Source organism: Culex pipiens, chromosome 3 (genome assembly GCF_016801865.2).
Source record: "Culex pipiens pallens isolate TS chromosome 3, TS_CPP_V2, whole genome shotgun sequence".
Classification (NCBI taxonomy): Eukaryota; Metazoa; Arthropoda; class Insecta; order Diptera; family Culicidae; genus Culex; species Culex pipiens.
This window is the reverse complement of record NC_068939.1, coordinates 64,987,591-65,009,810: the sequence shown is the minus strand read 5'-3', so window position 1 is coordinate 65,009,810 and position 22,220 is coordinate 64,987,591. Positions and strand designations below refer to the sequence as shown.

General features: G+C 33.9%; 1 protein-coding gene across 6 annotated transcripts in view; it reads right to left on the bottom strand.

Moving 5' to 3' along the window:
* Positions 1–22,220, bottom strand: part of LOC120424979 (transient receptor potential cation channel trpm) — a 226,430-nt gene that overhangs the window by 168,826 nt on the left and 35,384 nt on the right. Inside the window, exon 1 of one of the 6 annotated variants that reach the window (XM_052710409.1) lies at positions 14,760–14,940. The exons of 2 other annotated variants lie outside the window; for them this stretch is intronic. In XM_052710409.1, coding sequence (XP_052566369.1) covers positions 14,760–14,789 — 30 coding nt within the window. In that variant the 5' untranslated portion in view covers positions 14,790–14,940. Of the gene's footprint in view, positions 1–14,759; positions 14,941–22,220 lie in introns of those variants that run through there. 3 more of the 6 variants (XM_052710414.1, XM_052710412.1, XM_052710419.1) reach the window with 3 other exon arrangements.

Sequence of the window (22,220 nt, the reverse complement as noted above, 5' to 3'; positions counted from 1 at the left end):
CCAGAAAAATTTCCGATTTGAGCTGGAATTGCTCTATAGGGAATTCATGGTAAAAAATTCGACCAAATCAAAAAACAAAAAAAAAGATCTAGATTTCTTTGAAATTTTCCTATCTATCTAAATCTAAGATGGAAGTTGGAAGAATCAAGACGACCAATTAAAAATCTTTTCTTTGTACAATTTGTCATAAAAATACAGCATCATATTGACCTGATATAAATTTGAGCATTGAACAATCCTAAACTTAGAGTTTTTCATTAAAAAGCTATTTATTAAACTATCTTTTAAATCCTCTGTCATATTTCACCATTCCATTTATAAACATTTTCAAATCAATCACATTGTAGAAAACAGTTTCCAGAGCAAATTCCTAAATACATTGTATTATAGCGTAAAATTTTCCTTGATTTTGGTTTTTCCTGCACAGAAAAAAATTGTGTAAATTTGGAAGGTGTAATTTTGGAAGGTTGAATATTACCTCTTTTATGATGGAATTTTACCTCAATTTAGACTGAAAAAGTGACATTACAACAGAATAGTGGTAAAATTACACATTTTCAGAGGTAAAATTACACATTTTTTCTGACATAAAAGATGTACCCCTTCCCAGATGTAATATTACCATGATTTTTTTTTCTGTGTGGGAAACGGGAAAATAATTTTTAAAAAATCCCGAAAATTTCCGGAATTCCGCGAAATTTCAAAAAAAGTAATAACAACAAAAAATTGGGATTTTTCAAGAATAATTTTCACAATTTTGAAGCAAAAAGCATTAAAAAAGCTGAGAAAAGCTTTTATGAAATTTATGGAATTATCATTAAAATTTATAATTTCCTAATTTTCTATGAATCTTTGGCTCCAAATTTCAATATATTTAAAATGCTTAAAAAAGTCTCTTTTTATTTAAAATGTTGAAAAAAATTTCCTAAAATTGTCAGACCTACAATATCAAGTTTTGGAAACTGTCAAATATTCCACCGTCTTGATTTTCATGGCATGGGATATAATTTATCTTCGAACGTTGGAAACATGCCGTGTGTCTTTAGTCATATCAAATGTACTGATTTAAAGAGTAAGTTTTATTTTTGTCGACATTTTTGAATCTAGTTTTTAATCAAATCAAATTATTCGCTCTACGGCATTGCCTTGGCGTTCTCGATTGCGAGATACTTACTCGAAACTAGGTGTTCGAAGGCTTGACTGTTGAGGCAATTGAAAACTTCTTTTTGCACCTTAGCTTCCATCCATCCCGGGATTCGAGCTGACGACCTTTGGATTGTTAGTCCAACTGCCTAGCAGCGACTTAGTGTTATCTTTAAAAACTCTAGCTTATTTAAAGAAAAATAGCAAGCTTACGTAACACTTTTAAGTATTTATTCAAATATAAATACAAATTAGGAATAACATCGCTTGTAATATAAAATGCTATTCATGATTATTGTCAAAATTACATGATATTCATTTATTGCTGTTAACCAAATAAAAAAAAAGTTTCTATGTTCTTAAAAAAAACAAAATACTTTCAAGTGATGTTTTATTAGATTGAAACAATCTTACTTATTAACAAAGAAATTCGAATGAATTAAAAATAAAACATTGATATTTATCAACCCGGGAAAACCGGGACAAAAAGGAAAAAAATCCGGGATTCGGGAAATTCCGGTTTTGGAAAAATCCCCGGATTTCTGTCTTGACATTCTATAAATTGTTTAGTTTAAAATTTCTTTCACAAGATGAGGGAACTTAAATTGGAGATAAATAATTCTTGAAAAAACGCTGAACGGATATTCTTCAACAATCACCATTAAAATATTAAAAACTTCAAATTCTTTCCAAGGTTCACAAATCAATCCCAGCAACGTCTATTAATAGAATGAATCAAACATCAACCAAAGAGTAACGATCCAATTAACGCACTATTTCCATCCCAGGTCATCATCACCCCGGACAACCCACTGACGCGTCGTCGTTGGTTATGTCTACAGCTTCCGGCAAAAGGTTCCCTGCCAGCAGACGGAGATGAAGCCTGTTAGCATAAAAAACGTGATTCTCAAACCAGATCGGACCAGGATCGTGCCGCTTCTGTGCGAGAGGAAACACAAACAAGCTCGCACTTGGCCGGATTCCCTCCTGGCTGCTGATGATGCGCTGTTTGCCTTCCGAGGTTTGTAGTCCAATATTGTTGTTACGCGTTGGTGGTGGTGGGGGTGGGGCAGGACTAAAAATAATTTTGAGAAGAAATCCGCTTCAGGTGGTTTGCTCCAGGAAAAAACAGCTTTTGTTTGCGGGGGACTCCAAGGTGACAAAAGCAAACAATTTTAGAATTTATTTGTGTTTGCTAGCGAACGATTTTACGGCTCAATAATGATTTTGGTGAGTTGAGTAATTTGGTCTTGAACAAACTTATTAATCAAACATGTTTATTTTAAATTCAAACCATTATATTCAAATATCTGTAAGATATTTTTTTTATAGTTAATTGATAGAGAATTGTACTGCCCATGTTCGCATAAATGTCCCATATGCAAAAACAGCAAGCTGAGAAAAACGCTAAACAAGTTTGTCCCACACATAAGGCTACGTGTTAAGTTTTCACGAAAAAACTGAATTTCCTCCTGATTTCTAGAACAAAGTACTGGATGTTATAGGCTCTTTTGAAAGAGCACACGATTTTGAACCAAACTGCATCAATAACTCAAAAGTGACGAAAATGCATATGGGACATTTATGCGATCATGGGCAGTGTAGGCTCATAGCAATATATTTTTTTAAACCAAAACTTGTTAACCTCCTAAAATCAGTGGACGACGTATTCTTAATGAATAATCCAAAGCTCAATTTTCACGGTACGTCTCCAAGAACCAAATCACCGCCATATCATTCCGTTGTTTATTCATGACAATCAATTCGAGGCATGCAATATTCATGTATCTCTGTCATGAAGGCTAAAGCGGGGAAACTTTTCCGTTTCAACTTGAGTTATTTCCTCGAACCTTGAAAGGGCAACCCGGCAAGATAGCAGCAGCTGGCTGGCTTCACTCGAATTAAAATCGTGGGAAAATGCCGTGAAAAAAGAATTGTTTGGCAAAATTGATTAACTTTCCACCATCCACAGTTGTACTGTCCTTTCCGGTTCAATTCCAAGGTTAGGTTTATGTAGTGCTTTATTGGCGCACCTTTTTCCAGGTGTCTATCCGGGGGTAACCTCTATTATTCATGATAATCCCTTTGGCCTTTTGCAATCTCGGAAAAAGGGTTCTACATAAATTGGAGAAAATCTCGATCGAGTCAGCAAAACTCTAAACTAATTTCTGTTTTAATTCCCAGGAGAAAACTATGTGTTTATTACAATTATCAAATTTCATCAAATAATTTTCCAACTTTAATCCATCCATCGCAAAACTTTAAAATGATAATTTATTCAAAACGTTATGAGAACAGCACCTTTCCAAGAGATATGAAGATGTTTCCTCGAAACGCACCATTTTCAGAAAGAGATGCCTTTTTCCGGGTTGGGCTTCACCGTCCGACAGCTCGAAACCTTTTAATCTTGATTTTGAGTGAACTGGGGTTCTTTCGTTTTGGGCGGAGGGTCGTCATGCCTTGGGCTTCCATCCTGACAACCTTTTGTGCCGATTCGGTCGGAGAGACCCTTCCGTGCTGGTTTTTCCTTTTTTGGACTACGACTGAAAGGGAGAGTAAATTTTCCTTTTTTTCCCCTGCTCCTGCTTTTAATAAACCTGCCCTTGTAAATAGGTCTTTTTTTGTTGAAAAGTGGCCTTTTTTGTTTTTCAAGAAATGCGTTAGTGCAAAAAATATTGTCTGGTAGATTTTTGGCCCCCTTTTTTGCTGTTGTCGACGACTGGTGCCATTTTATTCCGGGCCAAACAATCGTTTTTTTTTACTTTTTTCTGGTAAACTTTAGTGAAATGGCGACTGACAATGAGGGGCGAAGAGCGTTAAGATCCTTCTGCTTTTAATTATGAGCCGCTTTCCAATTAGGTGATAATCTCTGGATTTGCAGGCAAAATGAATGGCACAGCTTGCAGGATTTGAATGGATTGCCATCAAGAGGTGGCTATTGCTTTGAAACAAGTTTTTTTATGATTGGAGATTATTGCTTTTATTTTTCCATTTATGATTCAGGGTAAAAAAAAGTACACAAACAATTTGTAGCAATAAAAGTTGTAGCAATAAACTATGTCAATTTAAAGTAATTTCAGATAAATTGATCTCTTTATTTTTAGTTCAAAGCATGTTATCCTGTCCGAACTTTTCTCTACTAGAGATTATAAAATATTTTGTTTTTTTTTTTTACATCAGTTTGCAAACCAAAAATTAACACTCCTGCCTCCGAAACAGTTGCTTCGCTAAATTCAACTCGCTCGCATTTGACTCCATTTCAACCAATCTTGATCGTTCTTGCAGCATTCGAACCGGTAGGATTTCAAGATTCATCTAAAACAAGAACGAACTTAATCCGACTTACCTGCTAGTAACACCGACTAAAATCGTCGAAGCAACTCTTTTTAGGCGCTCGTTTTAGGGAACACACCATGACCAAATCAACAAGAAAGCATTAAAATTTGAAATCAACCATTCAAATTTAACTAATTTGGGGTCGCTGAACACGAATATGACACTTAGAATATTCCGAAGTATTCAGAAATCCAGAAATCCAAGATGGCGACCAATATGGCGCCTGTAGAATTTTTAGAATATTTATTTGAGATTGTAAAAGCCATTCAACCACTCAAATCTAACTAATTTGGGGACGCTGAACACGAATGTGAGACTTTGGTATGTTCCAAAGTATTCAGAAATTCAGAAATCCAAGATGGCGGCCAATATGGCGCCTGTAGAATATTGGGAATATTTATTTGAGGTTGTTAAAGTCATTCAACCACTCAAATCTAACTAATTTGGGGTCGCTGAACACGAATATGAGACTTGGTATGTTCCAAAGTATTCAGAAATTCAGAAATCCAAGATGGCGGCCAATATGGCACCTGTAGAATTTTTAGAATATTTATTTGAGGTTGTATAAGCCATTCAACCACTCAAATCTAACTAATTTGGGGTCGCTGAACACGAATATGAGACTTGGTATATTCCAAAGTATTCAGAAATTCAGAAATCCAAGATGGCGGCCAATATGGCGCCTGTAGAATATTGGGAATATTTATTTGAGGTTGTAATAGTGATTCAACCACTCAAATCTAACTAATTTGGGGTCGCTGAACACGAATATGACACTTAAAATATTCCAAAGTATTCAGAAATTCAGAAATCCAAGATGGCGGCCAATATGGCGCCTGTAGTATATTAGGAATATTTATTTGAGGTTGTAACAGTGATTCAACCACTCAAATCTAACAAATTTGGGGTCGCTGAACATGAATATGACACTTAGAAAATCCCAAAGTATTCAGAAATCCAGAAATCTAACATGGCGGCCAAAATGGCGCCAGTAGTATATTGGGAATATTTATTTGAGGTTGTAATAGTAAATCAACAACTTAAATCTAACTAATTTGAGGTCACTGAACACGAATATGACACTAGGTTTAATTCCCAATATTCCACAGGCGCCATATTGACCGCCATCTTGGATTTCTGAATTTCTGAATACTTTGGAATATTTTAAGTCTCATATTCGTGTTCAGCGACCCCAAATTAGTTAGATTTGAGTGGTTGAATGGCTTTCACAACCTCAAATAAATATTCCAAATATACTACAGGCGCCATATTGGCCGCCATCTTGGATTTCTGGATTTCTGAATACTTTGGAACATACCAAAGTCTCACATTCGTGTTCAGCGACCCCAAATTTGTTAGATTTGAGTGGTTGAATCACTTTTACACCCTCAAATATATGTTCCAAATATACTACAGGCGCCATATTGGCCGCCATCTTGGATTTCTGGATTTCTGAATACTTTGGAATATTCTAAGTGTCATATTCGTGTTCAGCGACCTCAAATTAGTTAAATTTGAATGGTTGATTTCAAATTTTTAATGCTTTCTTGTTGATTTGGCCATGGTGTGTTCCCTAAAACGAGCGCCTAAAAAGAGTTGCTTCGACGAATTTAGTCGGTGTTACTAGCAGGTAAGTCGGATTAAGTTCGTTCTTGTTTTAGATGAATCTTGAAATCCTTCCGGTTCGAATGCTGCAAGAACGATCAAGATTGGTTGAAATGAAGCCAAATGCGAGAGAGTTGAATTTAGCGAAGCAACTGTTTCGGAGGCTTGGTCGTCCGTGTAAGTGAAATATGCCTTGGACGGAGGAGTGTTAAAATAACGTTTTCATCACGAAGTAGTTATGTCTGATGGAGGTTCTTAGTTCAAATGAAAATATCAAATGAATTTCAGCATTATTTTTTGCCGACCAGAAAATGTCTTTAAAAGGTCATAGCAAAGGCCTCAAAAATATTTGAGAAAAATAAAAAAATACAATAGTTGTTCATTTAAAATACACTGTAAAACTATTATTTATGTAAATATACTGGATGATAAAGCCATTTTAATATTTAATCAAATTTGGATACCACAGGTCGAAAATGACCACCAGCTTTAGAAAAAAATATTTCTTGATTTCATTGATACTGAGCCATTTTGTGTCAGCAGCATAGCTGTAGTAACATTATTTTTGCTTCAAAAATAATACAAACAAGGGTCCTGATTGTTCAAAATCAACCACTCCATTCGCGAGCACAAATAGCAGGCGACGCGATACTGCCCTGATGAATTCCTACTGTTCGACACTCTCTCACCATTCGCTCCCGAACACTCTTGCTTCTACTCTCCTTCTCTCTCTGATCGGCTCAGTCTCCGAACGGCTCAGGCAGGCCGAATGTCACCGATCACTCTGAACTGAAAACATTTTTTTCTCTGATGCGCTGCGTTATACTCATTCATTTGGGTTGCCTCAAATCAATGTTATCAATTAAATTGTGCATTTATTTTGATTTCATAACATTATAGACACCATTCAAAGAAACTTCCACCAAGAAAAAATCAAATTGATGGCAAACTGAGGGCGTGAAGACAAAAAGACTGCCGCGCTGGCATTTTGTGAGAATGGCTCTTCGCTGAGCATGGTAGTGTGTGAGTGTCGTCGAGCGACGGAGTGGGCAAACATTTTCACGATGTATTTGTTCGCTGAGTGAACAGTTCGGGCCACTCGCTGGCTGCTTGCGAGTATCATTCGCTCATGAATGCTAGCGGGTTAGAATAGGCGACGACTGGATAGGCGATGAGTGAGTGGTTTCTGTTCATTGAACCGAAAATCAGGACCCTTGAATACAAATTGCTTGAAAATTGAAATTTAGTTTTTTTTTATTTTCGAAGATAAAATAAGAAATTCTCATGAAATTTTTGAATTACTTTTAATTAAATTTTTATCAAATATTTTTTGGGGACCAAAAGAAGGAACTAAACTTGTGTAGCAAAGAAGTATGAAAAAACATAGTTTGAATTATTTTTAATTAAATTTAAAATCATTTTTTATTAACTTTTATTTAAAATTAATTTTCAATTTTGTCTTTAATTCAATCTTTTATTACTTTTATTTAAATATGGAATTACATTTTCAGTCAGTTTAGTAGTAATAATTAAGTTATTTATAAACTTTAAATTACATTTTGATTTAATTTTGATAAAAAAAACAATCTCATGAAATTTTAAATCAATTTTACAATTTATATTCTTCTTTAAAAAATAAAAAAAAATGTTTCCTAACAATTTCTCCAAATCTTCCCAAAAGTAAAATCAAATTTACCACCGTTTTCAGATCATAGCCATTTAAAGGTTAGTTAGGCCGTTGCAAATATTTTTTGAAGTTTATGTTCCTCGCCTCTGACCAAAGTCGAGGGGGGGGGGCAAAAAAATAAAAAAGTTTAAAAATTGAATTTACGAGCCATGGTTTCAACATTTGAATGAAAAAAGAATTTTAAAATGCATTATACACCTGTACAGTTGTTTTGCAATTTTTAGTTTCCAAAATATCTAAGTATTGACGAAAATTTTATTTTTCGCGAAAAAACAAGTTTTGCGGTTCTGTGCATTGGACCTCCATAAAAATTCAAAATATTTTTAATCCAGCCCAAACATGCTAAATATGATTATCAATGCAGAAAAATGCATTTTAGATTGTTTTCAGTTGATTTAACTTCTGTTTCTATTGAAATTTTGAAGTTTTTTGAAAAAATATTTGTCTTGCCGCCTGATTTTTCGGACAAATTTTGAAGGGGGGGACGACATAAACTTTGAAAAATATTTGCAACGGCCTTATAGGAAAAAAATGAAATCTTGGCAACTACAGGGTGACCGATCCTTTTTTAAATTCCCAACTTTTCCCAGACTTTTCCAGAAAGCTCAAATAATAGGCATTTCTTATCTAAAGAATGATTTCAAACAAAAAACTCTCTATAAGAAATGTAAATACCACCAAAAAAAAAATTCTAAATTAATTTAAAAAAAAAACGACAATTGGCAATATTTCTAACACAGAAACTGAACAACAAATAAAAAAATACTTCAAAAATGGAAATTCATTATTATGATTCATAGCAGAGAAATAAAAATTACTCCATGAAAAATATTGACTTCGCTTCAACTGGAAATGGCAAAAAATTAAAGATAACTGAATTTAAAATTTCATACCTATTTTTTTAAACTTTTTCATCATTTTAAATCAGGGGTGCTCAAAGTTTTTGGAGGCCGGGCCAAATTTAAAGCTCAAATGAGCTTGCGGGCCAAATTTACAAAAAAGGTTGTTAAAAAAAAATTACGTTATTTTAACGTAAAAGATTACATTTCTGTTATTTTAAAAAAGGTGTATTCAAAATAATAGAAACCACAAAATAACTGGTTTCTATCGGTATTGTTGATTTTGTTGTTTCTGGTATTTGAAAAAAAAGTTTTTAGCAGAATGTACTTGTGTTTTTATATTTCGAAAATGATGGTGACATTACATGTTGAACAATTCATCTATAAGTTAAGTGTGGCTAATGAAAAATCGTTGAGATCCAGAATTTCAACATTTCAATGAAAAAAAACTTTTAGAAAATGATTTAAGCTTCCGTATAGTTAACCTGCAATCATTATTTTCAAAAAAAAAAAGCGAAACAGCATTTATTTATTTTATCGAAAATTTACTAAAATTCAAATTATTTTTAATAAACCCAAACATGCTCAAATGATTTTAAATGCAAAGGAATGCATATTTAATAAATATCAGCTAAATGCACCTAAATTTAATTTTTTTAAATTTTTTTGAAAATATATTTTTGCTCCTGGTTTTCGAGCCAATTTTTTAATAATGGTGGAGGGGTGGGTTGATCGACGAAAGCTTTGTAAAATATTTGCTGCAAACTTGATTCTCAGATTTCCACATTTTGTCTGCCTGAATCAGTTGACAGTCAATCAGGTTCGTTATCTAACTGTAATGAGTTCGAAGTACAATGTAAGTTTGAGGGTCAGTTCATAAAAGGGTCAATATGACTTGCAAATTAATAAAGAAAACTTTTATTTTTGCAGCTATTACAGAATTCTACCTAAAACAAACTTGAACGTTTTTTTGATATTTCTAAAAATGTTTGATAAAAGTTTTGACGATATTTACTAGTTTCACTCACTGTAAAACGTGTGATATTGTTTTAATTACAAAATATTTTGAACAAGTTATTTCCTTAATTATATAATTATAATCCTAAAGTGAGGATCAAAATATTGATAAATCATAAGATATTTTTTATTAACAAAAAAATAAAAAAGATAAGCTTAAAAAAGCCTAAAATTTACCTTAATTTTGAAAAAGTATAAAATCACTTTACAAGTGGTCAACGGGCCATTTTACATGATCATTCAAAATGGGTCCGCGGGCCACAAAATATCACCTCGCGGGCCACGTTTGGCCCGCGGGCCATACTTTGGGCACCCCTGTTTTAAATCAAAGAACGAAAAAAAACATAAAAAAAAGTTTTTCAATTTTGGATTTTATTAGATATTTAAGTTTTCAGAAAACTTAAAATCAAGCTTTACCTATAGAAGCTAATTTACCCATACTTACCAAAAAAGTGCAAGGGCAACATTTGGAAAGAAAATATTTGAAATTACTCAATGAATTTAGTTAAACAATTAAAATTATTTAAAGAAAATCATTGCCAAACTAAAGTTGGAATCTGTTTTCAAATACTTAATCTATGTGACAAAATGAAATAGTATCATAACTCTAAGCTGGGCATTAGGCCGAAAAAAAGTTTCTGTAATTTTCCAATCTGTTGTTAAATAATGTAGATATTTTTTATTTAATTTGAATGACCACACAGCTTTACAGCTCAAAAGTTGCATTTTTGGTTTTATAGGAGCAAAAAAGACATAATTAAAAAAATAAGGATTATGGAAATTTAACTTTTTATGAATAGAGATTTTTCAAATTGATTTGATTATTTTTCCAAAGTTTGTATGGAGAATTAGTGCGGTTCGGTTCTCCTACATATTGCATGCAATTTTTGGGAGGTATGCATTCGGTCCAGACAAACTATTTTTGAAAAATTCAAAATTCACGTGATTCTGGGGCCCTCAAAGATAAAAAAAAAGCAACAAAGTGCACTGTTGATTAAATCTAGCTTGCCCTAAATATTACTTTTGGTGGTGAAATTGTTATAAAATATTTCGCATTTTTATACAAGAAAAACATTTAAAACAATATATCGTAACAACAACATAAAATTGTAATTGAAAATTCAAATAATGTAATGTGTATTTGTAATCATTTTTGAACAATGCTACAAATCTCAGTAAACAATTTGACATTTTGCTGAGCAAAACCTAAAAACTTCAAATGAATACACTTACTTCTGAACTAAAATGTACCCAAACGCTAAAGGTTGTCCCTTTATCCTCAAGCAGACAGCAAAAAATGACTCCAATTATTTTTGTCCTTGTTCCGTCATCAATCCCAATTTGCTCCGGGAAGTGATAAAGATGGGACTAAATCGGACCTTTTTTTGTGCCCTGCTCACAGAGAGACTTGACTTGTGGCATCGCTCCAAAAAGGTCCTAATGAATGTCACAACACAAAAAAAAAACTTTTCGGAACCTTCCTTCATGAATGAAAGTAAGTACATTAAAATACGCTAAAAAGTCACCACAAGCGAACGGGACTTTGGTGGTACCTCAAAGCGTTTTGCTTATGATAGACAGCAAGAAAATTATGCGGTCCTCTTTAAAGGGATAATTGTGAAAGTTTGCTTTAAAATGCCATGCATTTTTCGGCATGTTTTTGTAGAATTCAACGAGGATCAACTTTCTCTGAAACAATATGTCAAACAATGCAAAACGATTCAAATTCCATGCTCTAACCACCTTTGAAAACTCTCGAATGTGGTTCGAAATTAGAATTTGAATCTTGAACCAAAATGTTCAAAAGTACCAACCAAGTGCTCAAGTTCCAGCTTACGATTCTGGCCCAGCTCTCTGACTCGTCACATAGTTCAAAGCCCATCAACGTTCATCGGAATTTGTCTCGGTCTACGCCTGAAATGCCGTGTTTAGCATAACAAGCTCAGGTCTCGTCAAAGTTCTCGGGGCAGTGGTCAGGATAGCGAATCAAAGTTTTCCCATGAAAACGGTTTCGGTAGAGCTACACAGACAGGGTAAGGTGGATTTCATGTTGGGTCGAATTTTAGGGGCTGGAAGACGAAAATTTAGCATAGACAGGAACGAAAAGCCAATTGTCAGCACACGCAAGCCAAAAGCTCAACAGGATAAAAGGGGGCGTTGGGTGGGGTAGGGTGGAGTCGTCGATTGTTATTTGAATAAGAGATTAAATCAACCCGATATATTTCAAATAAACACATAAATAAGATAATTTGCTGTTTTGGCATTCAGGAAAAAAAAAAACCACTCAAATATGAAAAATTACTTAAAATAACAATAATGTATATTATCAATCTAACGAAAATTCAAAAATAGCTCATTTTAACTAGGCCAATAAAATTTTTACTAAATTTATATTATTTAAGAGAGTCTATATGCATATGCATATGAAATTTCCACGGGCCAATTTTGAAGAGAAGTGTTTTAATAAACTTTAATTTTTTTGCAACGGTCTTAATTTCTTTGAAAAATATTTGAAAAGTTAAGCTTTAAAAAACACAGAAAAAAAATTGTGACCATATTCATAAGGAAATGGTGACAGATTTTGTGGATTCAGAGATATGATCTTTTGAACACCAAAACTGAGGTTTTCAACGCATCGCGCGCAAAATGACGTAAACGAGAAAAAAACAACTTTTTTCACTAAAAATGTGATAACTTGAACATTACGCTATACTATACTAATTATATTAAAAAAATTCTTTTTTGACTTCCGAAATCGTTTTCATTAAAATACGCAACTTAGTTTTAATTTTAATTGCAATCAAGAATGCAATTGTATTTTTTTTTTAATGATTTTGAGTTTTGTTTTTTTTTTATATCCAGACAACCCTTATGTCAAAATTCATACAAAATGGCCATGTGAATATTCAAAAATCTTTATCATAATGTAGACATTTTCTTACGGTTTTGTGTTATAAAAAAAATATAGGTTTTGATAATAACTACTCAGAAAAAAATAATTTGGCTTTTTATCAATTAAATTTAAGGATGCACAGCAACCAAGGAAGTTTTTTTCTTCTTATTCCTAAATTGACAAACTTACGGACCCAATCCAGCATCAATATGATTGTTGAAATAAACAAACTTTGTTGAAAATTATTTTGTAGACAGTACTTTATATCGATAGTTCCTATTGTTTTAAAGATACTAAAATGTCTGTAACAAAAATCTTTGTGCAAAAGCTCTGCTTGATGTACCGTTAAATTCTAAAGTCTGATTTTTTTAAATATATTTTCTTATTTTTCTTTACGTTGAAGGGGATTGATGCAAAATCTGTATCAGAGATAGATTTTTTTTTAATTTTTTTTGGGCATTTTTCCATTTAGATTTCAAAATTATTTTTACATAAAAATCAAACTAGCCATCTTAAGTTATTTTTTTTTATAAAAAGCACCGTTTTCAACATACATAAATTTTTAAGAATCTAAAAAAAAAAATTCGCTATTTAAAAATATGTTATGGGTTCAAAGCACCCCTGCAAATGTATTTTCGCAAAACTTAGAACATTTTCTACAATTTTTTTTATGACTTTGTTGATTTGACTGCTGGTTGCTTATATACGGCATCAGCTCAGTATCATACCTCATTTTTCTCGCAATAGAAAATATTTTTTCATTTTTCAAAGTTAAAAAATGAAATATTTTTGAAATTATCTGCTATTTTAAACAATTTATTTAGATTTTTTAAATAATCAATAGTAACCTTTTGAAAGGACTAATAAAAGTTTATCAGGAAATTGAAAAATGTTCCGCCCATTTTTTTTTTTTTTGTAAAAAGCAGGAAATTTAACAAAAGATTCAATCCGTAACTTTGAAAATCGAAACTAATGTTTCCGATACATCGCGAGTTGAAAAACTAGGGCTGATTAGATGGCACTGAGAAAAACTAATTTTTTACAAAATTTAAACCGCCTCTTGCCCATAGAGCAAAAAATAATTTATTTTTAGAAAAAAATACCTGAAGAGGCCTATAACTAATGAAAAAAATCATTGTGAAATCTTTTTCGATTGCATGTAAAATTATTGTTGAAACTTGTTTGACAGTATTATTTCCGGTATCAGCACCATTTCAAGAAGATGCCTGTTTAAGTTTCCTAAACAAATTAAATAATTTCGTTATTGTTGAAATTAGAATTTTGGGAATTCAATTATACGTGATACAATTCGGGTTTTTTTCCTTGTAACAATGTTTTTCCACAAAAGTCTTGATCATTATTTGAAAGAAACTGAATTTTCAGACACCAAATCGATCAGAAAATTCCTCCTCAAGATACGGTTTGTCGAAAATTTACATGCTCATTTTGTATGACTAGCCCGCAAAACTGTATAGAGTATTGTATTGAAAAAAAATGATGCCAAATGGCTACTTGTATTATCACTTCAGTTTTTGAGTTACGGCCACATTGCGAATGCACGGACAATGTTTCATGCTAATCAAAAATATAAAATTAAAAATTAAAAAAATGTGAAATTCTGGGAAAAAAATCTAATGCATTTTTTGTAAACATAAATTTTACATTTTAATTAAATGTATATATTTAAAGCATTTAAAAATTTTGATTGTTGAACCCACTGATAGGAAAATACATGAAAATTTAAATGGGAAAAAATATTTGTAATAGCCTAAGATTTAAAAGCTAATAATTTGCGACGAATATAAAAATCACATAAATTTTAATTTAATAGATTAATTGAAACATAGAAAAATAAAAAAATACAAATTCGACATTCACCGACTCCACCCTACTTGCAGAGCTTAAACAAGTCGATGAGGTCACGAACAAAATTAGAGAAATAGCTTAAACGCACCGCACAACAATAGGAGGAGGGTTTGAGAGCGAATTCAAGCAATGCAGAAGAGAGGGCGAAAAAGAAGAAGGTTTGTTTTTGCAGATGTGGGGACGTTTTCCATACGTAACTGAGCCAAAAATCAAAATTTCAATCAACTTGGGTGGGAGAACGCAACGATATACTCTGCTTTCAAGGCGGAGATAGAATAGAGTGGTGGTGGGGTGGGTTTTTGGGGTGAGAGGGGGGGGGGGGGAAAGAGATCAATTTTCGACAAGCAAAAAGCAGGTTTATGTTTCCACGTACCGGTTTGGCATTCCTTTTCTGTTTAAGCATTTTCCAGCGTCATGAAACTCTGTCTGTCTCACGTGGACTACACGACGACAACCAATCTAACTCCAATCGATTCTCTCTCTGTTTCTTATGAATGATTATTTTCAGGGGAAATGATTTTGTACATCTGATCGACGATTTGCTTATTTACAAAAAAAATGGTGATACACCAAGGGGCAACCAATCGTTCGTTACACAAATTTTCCTCCCACCTCGCTCGAGGGAAAATGAAAATTAATTTTCTTCTTCTTGCAGCACTTCCAGCTCCTTTTTCAGACCCAGCCACACTTTACACTTCAAATGGACCGAACGAAATTGGGCTGGGAAGAGGCGCTTTCAAACACTCGAGCAGGAACCACACTTTTCCACTTTTCGTAATAATTAGTTAAGACTGCAGCAGCTTTTCTTCGTTGGCGGGCCTCACTTTGCCAGCCTCGCTCGGGGCAATCATTTAATTTTGTGATGACTTTTCCCTCCAGCGCTAAGACCTCCCTCTCCGCAACTGGCTAATCCAAGGCGATTCTCGTGGAAATTTGCCTATTTTCCTTTGATGAGTGCCGGGGTTTTCCACTGTTGAACTACCTCCCGTCGAATAAACAAAACACTTTAAGGCTTCTTCGTCGTCGTTGTTTAAATTGGCTTCTTAAAATATTTTCCGTCTTTGATTGCGCGCTTGGCTTGTGGGCTTGGGCTTGAAGCTTTACACGATTCTTTTAACCCCCCCTCGAAAAGCTCAGATCGATGTGCGGGCGAAGAGCTTCTTCTGTGAAGCGAGTTCCACGATTGTTAGCGAAAAGATTGTTTCGTTTTTAAAATAAAACTCCAAGCATTGATTTCCAAATCCTATTTCAATCTCAGCTAGATCCTTTTTCTTCAAACATTTTCAGGATTCCCCGATTTAACTTCTGTTATGAAAATTTTAGTCCAAACATTCTTTAAATAGTTGAAATATGTTTTAAACTTTATATTTGTTAAACTTATTTTCAGCTTAAATTAAAAATAAAACAGGTAAATTTCTTACTCATACTTTTTCGTTATTTTTGTGTTGGGATTTTTTTATAGTTATCTCAGTCATTAAAGAAATAACCACATGTTTCAAAATTACCTAAAAACTAGTGCGAAGTTATTAGATTCTTGATTTCTAACCCGACCAAAACAAACACTTCAACCAAATTAAAAAAAATATGTTCAATGTAAAATGAAACGACATTTTGACAACAATTAATTAACAAAAATAATGTATTGAATCAAACATGTAAAGTTAATTATAATCATTATCAGAATAAATTAAACTTCATGGCTATATTCAACAAGAAGAACTAAATAATGGTTTTCTTCTGATGTTCAGAGGTTTGAAGTTATCTGATTGTGGGCTGAAACAGTTGAAGAAAACTGGTAAAAAGCCATTAATAACTGAAAATATCTTTAGGTCATGATTTTAAAATAATTGTGTCTTTACTCGGAAAATCAAAACACGAGCAATTGGAAACCAAGAAAATGATCGTGCAAATGCACATTACAAGAATAAAAAAAAAACATTACAAGAATAACATTTTGCAATTCCAACATTTGAGAAGTATATTGAATACTGCATAACAAATTTAATTCTGAAATATTCTTTTTGCAATTCCGTCGTGAAACTACTTACTTTTCCTGTCATTCTTGAACGACGAAATAGCCTACTTTTCTGTACCAAAAATAACAGAATCGAATAGCAACACTTTTCAAAATAAATGCTGAAAAGTTCTACTTTTCAGCACTGAAATGGGTGCTGAAAAGTTGAACTTTTCAGCACTTGTTCGGAAAAGTAACACTTTTCAACATTTTTTTGATTTAAACGATTTATCGACAAAATACTTGAAAATTTGACTTAAAATTTCACTCAATGGGTGTTTTTCGGAATTGCAAAAAATGTTGTATGGAACTCGTTGCAAAACTTGATTTTTTCAGCACTCTTCGTATTTATCCAACTCGGTGAACCTCGTTGGATAAATGTACGACTCGTGCTGAAAAAATCCTCTTTTTGCAACATGTTGCATAAACTACTATTTTGCAATTCCGTCGTGAAAATACGTCCTTTTCCTGTCATTCTTGAACGACGAAACAGCCTACTTTTCTATACCAAAATTAACAGAATCGAATAGTAACACTTTTCAAAATAAATGCTGAAGAGTTCTACTTTTCAGCACTGAAATGGGTGCTGAAATAGTAGTTTATGCATCAAGTTGCAAAAAGAAGGTTTTTTTCAGCACGAGTCGTACATTTATCCAACGAGGTTCACCGAGTTGGATAAATACGACGAGTGCTGAAAAAATCAAGTTTTGCAACGAGTTCCATACAACATTTTTTGCAATTTCGAAAAACACCCATTGAGTGAAATTTTAAGTCGAATTTTCATGTATTTTGTCAATAAATCGTTTTCAATCAAAAAAAATGTTGAAAATTGTTACTTTTCGAAACAAGTGCTGAAAAGTTCAACTTTTCAGCACCCATTTCAGTGCTGAAAAGTAGAACTTTTCAGCATTTATTTTGAAAATTGTTGCTATTCGATTCTGTTATTTTTGGTACAGAAAAGTAGGCTATTTCGTCGTTCAAGAATGACAGGAAAAGTAAGTAGTTTCACGACGGAATTGCAAAAACTACTATTTTGCAATTCCCTCGTGAAACTACTAACTTTTCCTGTCATTCTCGAACGACGAAACAGCCTACTGTTCATTACCAAAAACAACAGAATCGAATGGAAACACTTTTCAAAACAAATACTGAAAATTTTAACTTTTTAGCATTGAAATGGGCTATGAAAAGTTGTACTTTGCAGCACTTGTTTTGAAAAGTTGAACTTTTCAACATTGTTTTGATTTTTACGGACATTTGTCTTACAATTCCACTCAAAGGGTGTTTTTTTTTAGAATTACAAAAAATGTTGTATGGAACTCGTTGCAAAAAATGATTAAATCAAAATTAAATGATTGAATTAAATTTTGTAGATCACTCGAAAAAAAATATTTGCTTTTGGCAACTTGCATAAAACAATTTCAAGCACTGATTTTAAGATTTTTCAAAGTAGATATAAATATATTTTAAGTCATAAGTTTCTATAAATTGTTGTTTGAAACTTATCGAAAAAACAATAAATATGTAATTGTGAAAAGATATAAAAACAATAGTTTACACAACAAGTTGCAAAATGATTATTTTTGAAGGGCTAAAAAACTATTTTTGCAACGAGTTGTTTACAACATTTGTTGCAATTCCGAAAATCACTGAAAAGTTGAACTTTTCAGCACTGTTATTTTAGGTGATGATAAGTAGGCGATTTCGTCTCTGTAAATGACAGAAAAAGTAAGTATTTTCAGAACGGAATGAGAAAAAAAAGGTTTTTAGAACAATTTTCAACTGAAATGTATAGTTGTTCGGCCAGGCGGCCGACGCAGAAGGACCCCGACCCGCGGATTGTCCCAGTAAACTCGAGCAGCAGACAGATTTCGGTGCACAACTAAAACAAAGGGCTTTGTTAGGACCGACCGATCTAGGCGGTGGTCGCGGTGATACTCAACGTTTATTTACAACAGTACGGTACAGGGAAGAAAGTAGAAACGAAGAACACAAGAGAGAAAGAATATTAGGGTGGTACAGAACAACCATGTTGGTCGCAACATACTCCCCACCAAAAAACGATTGTTTTTAATTAAAATGGAGTACACGTGAAGGGAGCACTTTAATCTACTGCTACCGCTGAATGATGCTCAGCACATCTCCCCGGATGATAGCGCGAACCTGAGAGCCTCGTCCTTATTCCGGAACATCGTCGAAACTTCGCTGGGATTTTGCCAAACCTTTGAACCCTGCCACCGGCTGCAGACAAGACTGCCCTACCGAGTGATCTGCTACGCGGCTGCGTGTAGGTTGCCGGACCGCGGTAGCTGGGAAGCGACGGAGAATGCCACTTGCGCGCAACATGGTCCAAAGTTTGCCCCACAAAATGCTACAGGACTGCTGATTGGCCTGGTCGCTGTAGCTGGAAGTTCTTGATGTCCGAACCTTGAGCGATGGCGGCTGGTATCGATCCCGATGAAGAAGATGGCGGTCATCAAACGAAACGGTCCAGGAGGCAGGCTTCTGGCGACGAATCCGTGGGCTACGTTGTGTTTTTGATCCTGGTCACGGCACCAATGTTCGGCCAGGCGGCCGACGCAGAAGGACCCCGACCCGCGGATTGTCCCAGTAAACTCGAGCAGCAGACAGATTTCGGTGCACAACTAAAACAAAGGGCTTTGTTAGGACCGACCGATCTAGGCGGTGGTCGCGGTGATACTCAACGTTTATTTACAACAGTACGGTACAGGGAAGAAAGTAGAAACGAAGAACACAAGAGAGAAAGAATATTAGGGTGGTACAGAACAACCATGTTGGTCGCAACAATAGTTAATTACCTTAACTTACCCAAAGAAGGAATAAAAATCTTTGAATGGTAAATGAATTAACAGTGTCTTTTTCATGATTTTTTTTTGTTATGGTGACTCATTTTAATGTGGACTTGCCGCTTGTATTCAATTTATTTTAGCTTTTTGTTTGAAAAAATTAAACATTTTTTTACGATTCCGTTATAAAACTACTCATTTCACTCTCGGAAGACAAAACGGCCTACTTTGAATCAGAAAATAGTTGTTTATGCAACAATTGCAGTAGTCTATGCAACAATGCAATTCCGATAAACACCCATTGAGTGAAATTTTAAGTCAAATTTTCATGTATTTTGTCAATAAATCGTTATAATCAAAAAATGTTGAAAAGTGTTTCTTTTCGAAACAAGTGCTGAAAAGTTCAACTTTTCAACACCAATTTCAGTGCTGAAAAGTAGAACTTAGCATTTGTTTTGAAAAGGGTTACTATTTGTTTGTTTTGAAAAGAATTACTATTTACTACTGTTATTTTTGGTACAGAAAAGTAGGCTGTTTCGTCGTTCAAGAATGACAGGAAAAGTAATTAGTTTCAAGACGGAATTGCAAAAAAGTTCTTTTCAGCATTCATATGAATAACTGACTAGGGCACAACTAGAAATCACAAGGTTGATTTCGTCCAAAAAGGTGTGAAATGTTTTTCTAAGAATGTTAAATATATTTCATTTAACACATTTTTGACAATTCTTATTTGATTAAATACAGCACATTTTTATATAAATTTTGAACAAAAATACATGAAATAACAAAAATGCTTTCTTTCGAATTATTTAAGATTTTAACACAGAAAACAATTCAAATATCTTCAAAATAATTAAAACATGTAAGCGATAAAACATCACAATAAATTAATACAAAACATGTAACAATCATCCGAATTTCGTCATTCGTCGTGGAACTGCTTCACATGGAGAATTCTTTCGCAAAACGCACATATCGACACTGAATAAACATCAACGGAGAGAAGATAAAAAAACACTAAGATTGCTTTGGTTTCTGCTGCTGCTGAGGGTTGAACGATTATTTTCTCTTTTTTTCTGGTAGCTCAATCAAAATACACCTATATTGAAGGCGCACAAACATATACATACAGAGCACACCAAAGCTTAATGTACACAATCGAAAGCGTTTTTTCCCCCTTACACTTTTTCTTCTCTTTCTTTTTGGTTATTGCTAACTATTATTACTATTCTATTTGATATTGACTCCCTGGAGGAAGGTTGTAGATGGGATCCCGGTTTTTATTTTTATTTTTTTATTTTTTGGGAATTTACACTCAGGGACACAGAGACACATTTAATCGGATCTGAAACGGAAAAGAGAGAGAGAGCTTACAAACAACGGGGAAAAACCACTGTATTATTCGAACATGAGCGAACACACCTACATCAGCTAACACTAAAAAAAAAAGAGTTTAACATTTCAAAAGCAGACGAGCAAAGTGATGCAAGTAACAAAAAAAATACTATTCATTAATAAAATATTCATGCAAAACAACAAAAGGAGACTACAACAGGCGGAAATCGCTTAACAATTTGTTTGTGTGCGTTTATTGTGTATGTGTGTGCGAGTGACCGTTGGCAATATGGAATTATAATTGGATTCAATTGTGGTGAGTTGGGTGAAAGGTGCCTCCCAAACAAATGCAATTACATCCCGGAACGGTGTGAATGTGGTGGGCACGACCACTAGTGGAAGACGACGTGTAAATTAAAGTTTTTGTGATGATGGCAGTTTAAGGGGGAAATGGCAGAAAAAATTAATACAGAAATGAAAATTATGAATATCTGGGTTTGAAATTAATTCAGTTTGACAGGCGTGGACCCTTGACTGAAAATTGATTCGCTTTGCTGTCAATAATTTTTGTTGTAAAATGATTTGATTGATTGACGCGCTACTTTAATTACCAACAACTCTTTTTAATCATTGAAAGCATAAATCAAATTATGAGAAATTCTCTACGATATCGGTCTTTTGAGCAATTCTCTGAGATTTCGGTCATTCGATTTTTTTGTATTTTTTAATCCGGCTGAAATTTTTTGGTGCCTTCAGTATGGGGTCGTGCATAAACCACGTGGCCTTTTTTGGAGAATTTTTGACCCCCCCCTCCCCCCTCATGGTTTTTCGTGGTTTTACGCCAACCCCCCCCCCCCCCCCTATATGGCCACGTGGCTTTTTCCTCCCAGGTGAAAAATCTTTAAAAAAAAACAAAATAAGTATAGATTTCAAAAATGTTTATCCACAAACGATGTACCGTCAGTGGTGGTGACTTTTGGTCAAAAAACGATATTACTGTTGTTATTTTAACACAATAAAAACATTTCAAATTATATCGAAATAAATAATGTTGGGGAATGCTCCTGAATTTACCAACATTTTCCCAGAATATGGCGAGTATAATCACACCGTTTATAAATGCCAATCGTTTTAAAATTTTCTTTTTAACACTGGAACGCCCAACGCATGTCCAACTTACACGGACGCCATATAGTGGAACGGTAACTTCAACTCGCTGGTTCTCGGGCATTACTCAACCAATCGGGACAATTCTTGTTTCCAGTGATTTGTAAGAATGTCCAGATGATCCTAAAATTTTGCAGAACTTGATTTGAACAAATCTGTAATTTCTGCGACCGAAAACAGCGTTCCACCTTTTTTAAAAAAAACTGCCTCCGCGGAATTTTTGGCGAATTTTTTTTTACACGCGAAAAAAAAAGTTGGAACGATGTTTTTGTTCGCAAAAATTACAGATTTGACCAAATTAAGTTCTGCAAAGTTCTAGAATCATCTAGACATCCTAACTAATCACTGGAAAGAAGAATCATCTTGATTGGTTTAGTTATGACCGAGAACCATTGAGTTGAAGTTACCGTTCCAACTTTTTCGGAGCCTTGGGCGTTGGAATGTTAATTAAGCATGATTGATTCCAATGATTCAGTGTGTCCAAAAAAGTCGAGCTGTTTAATTTTTTTCT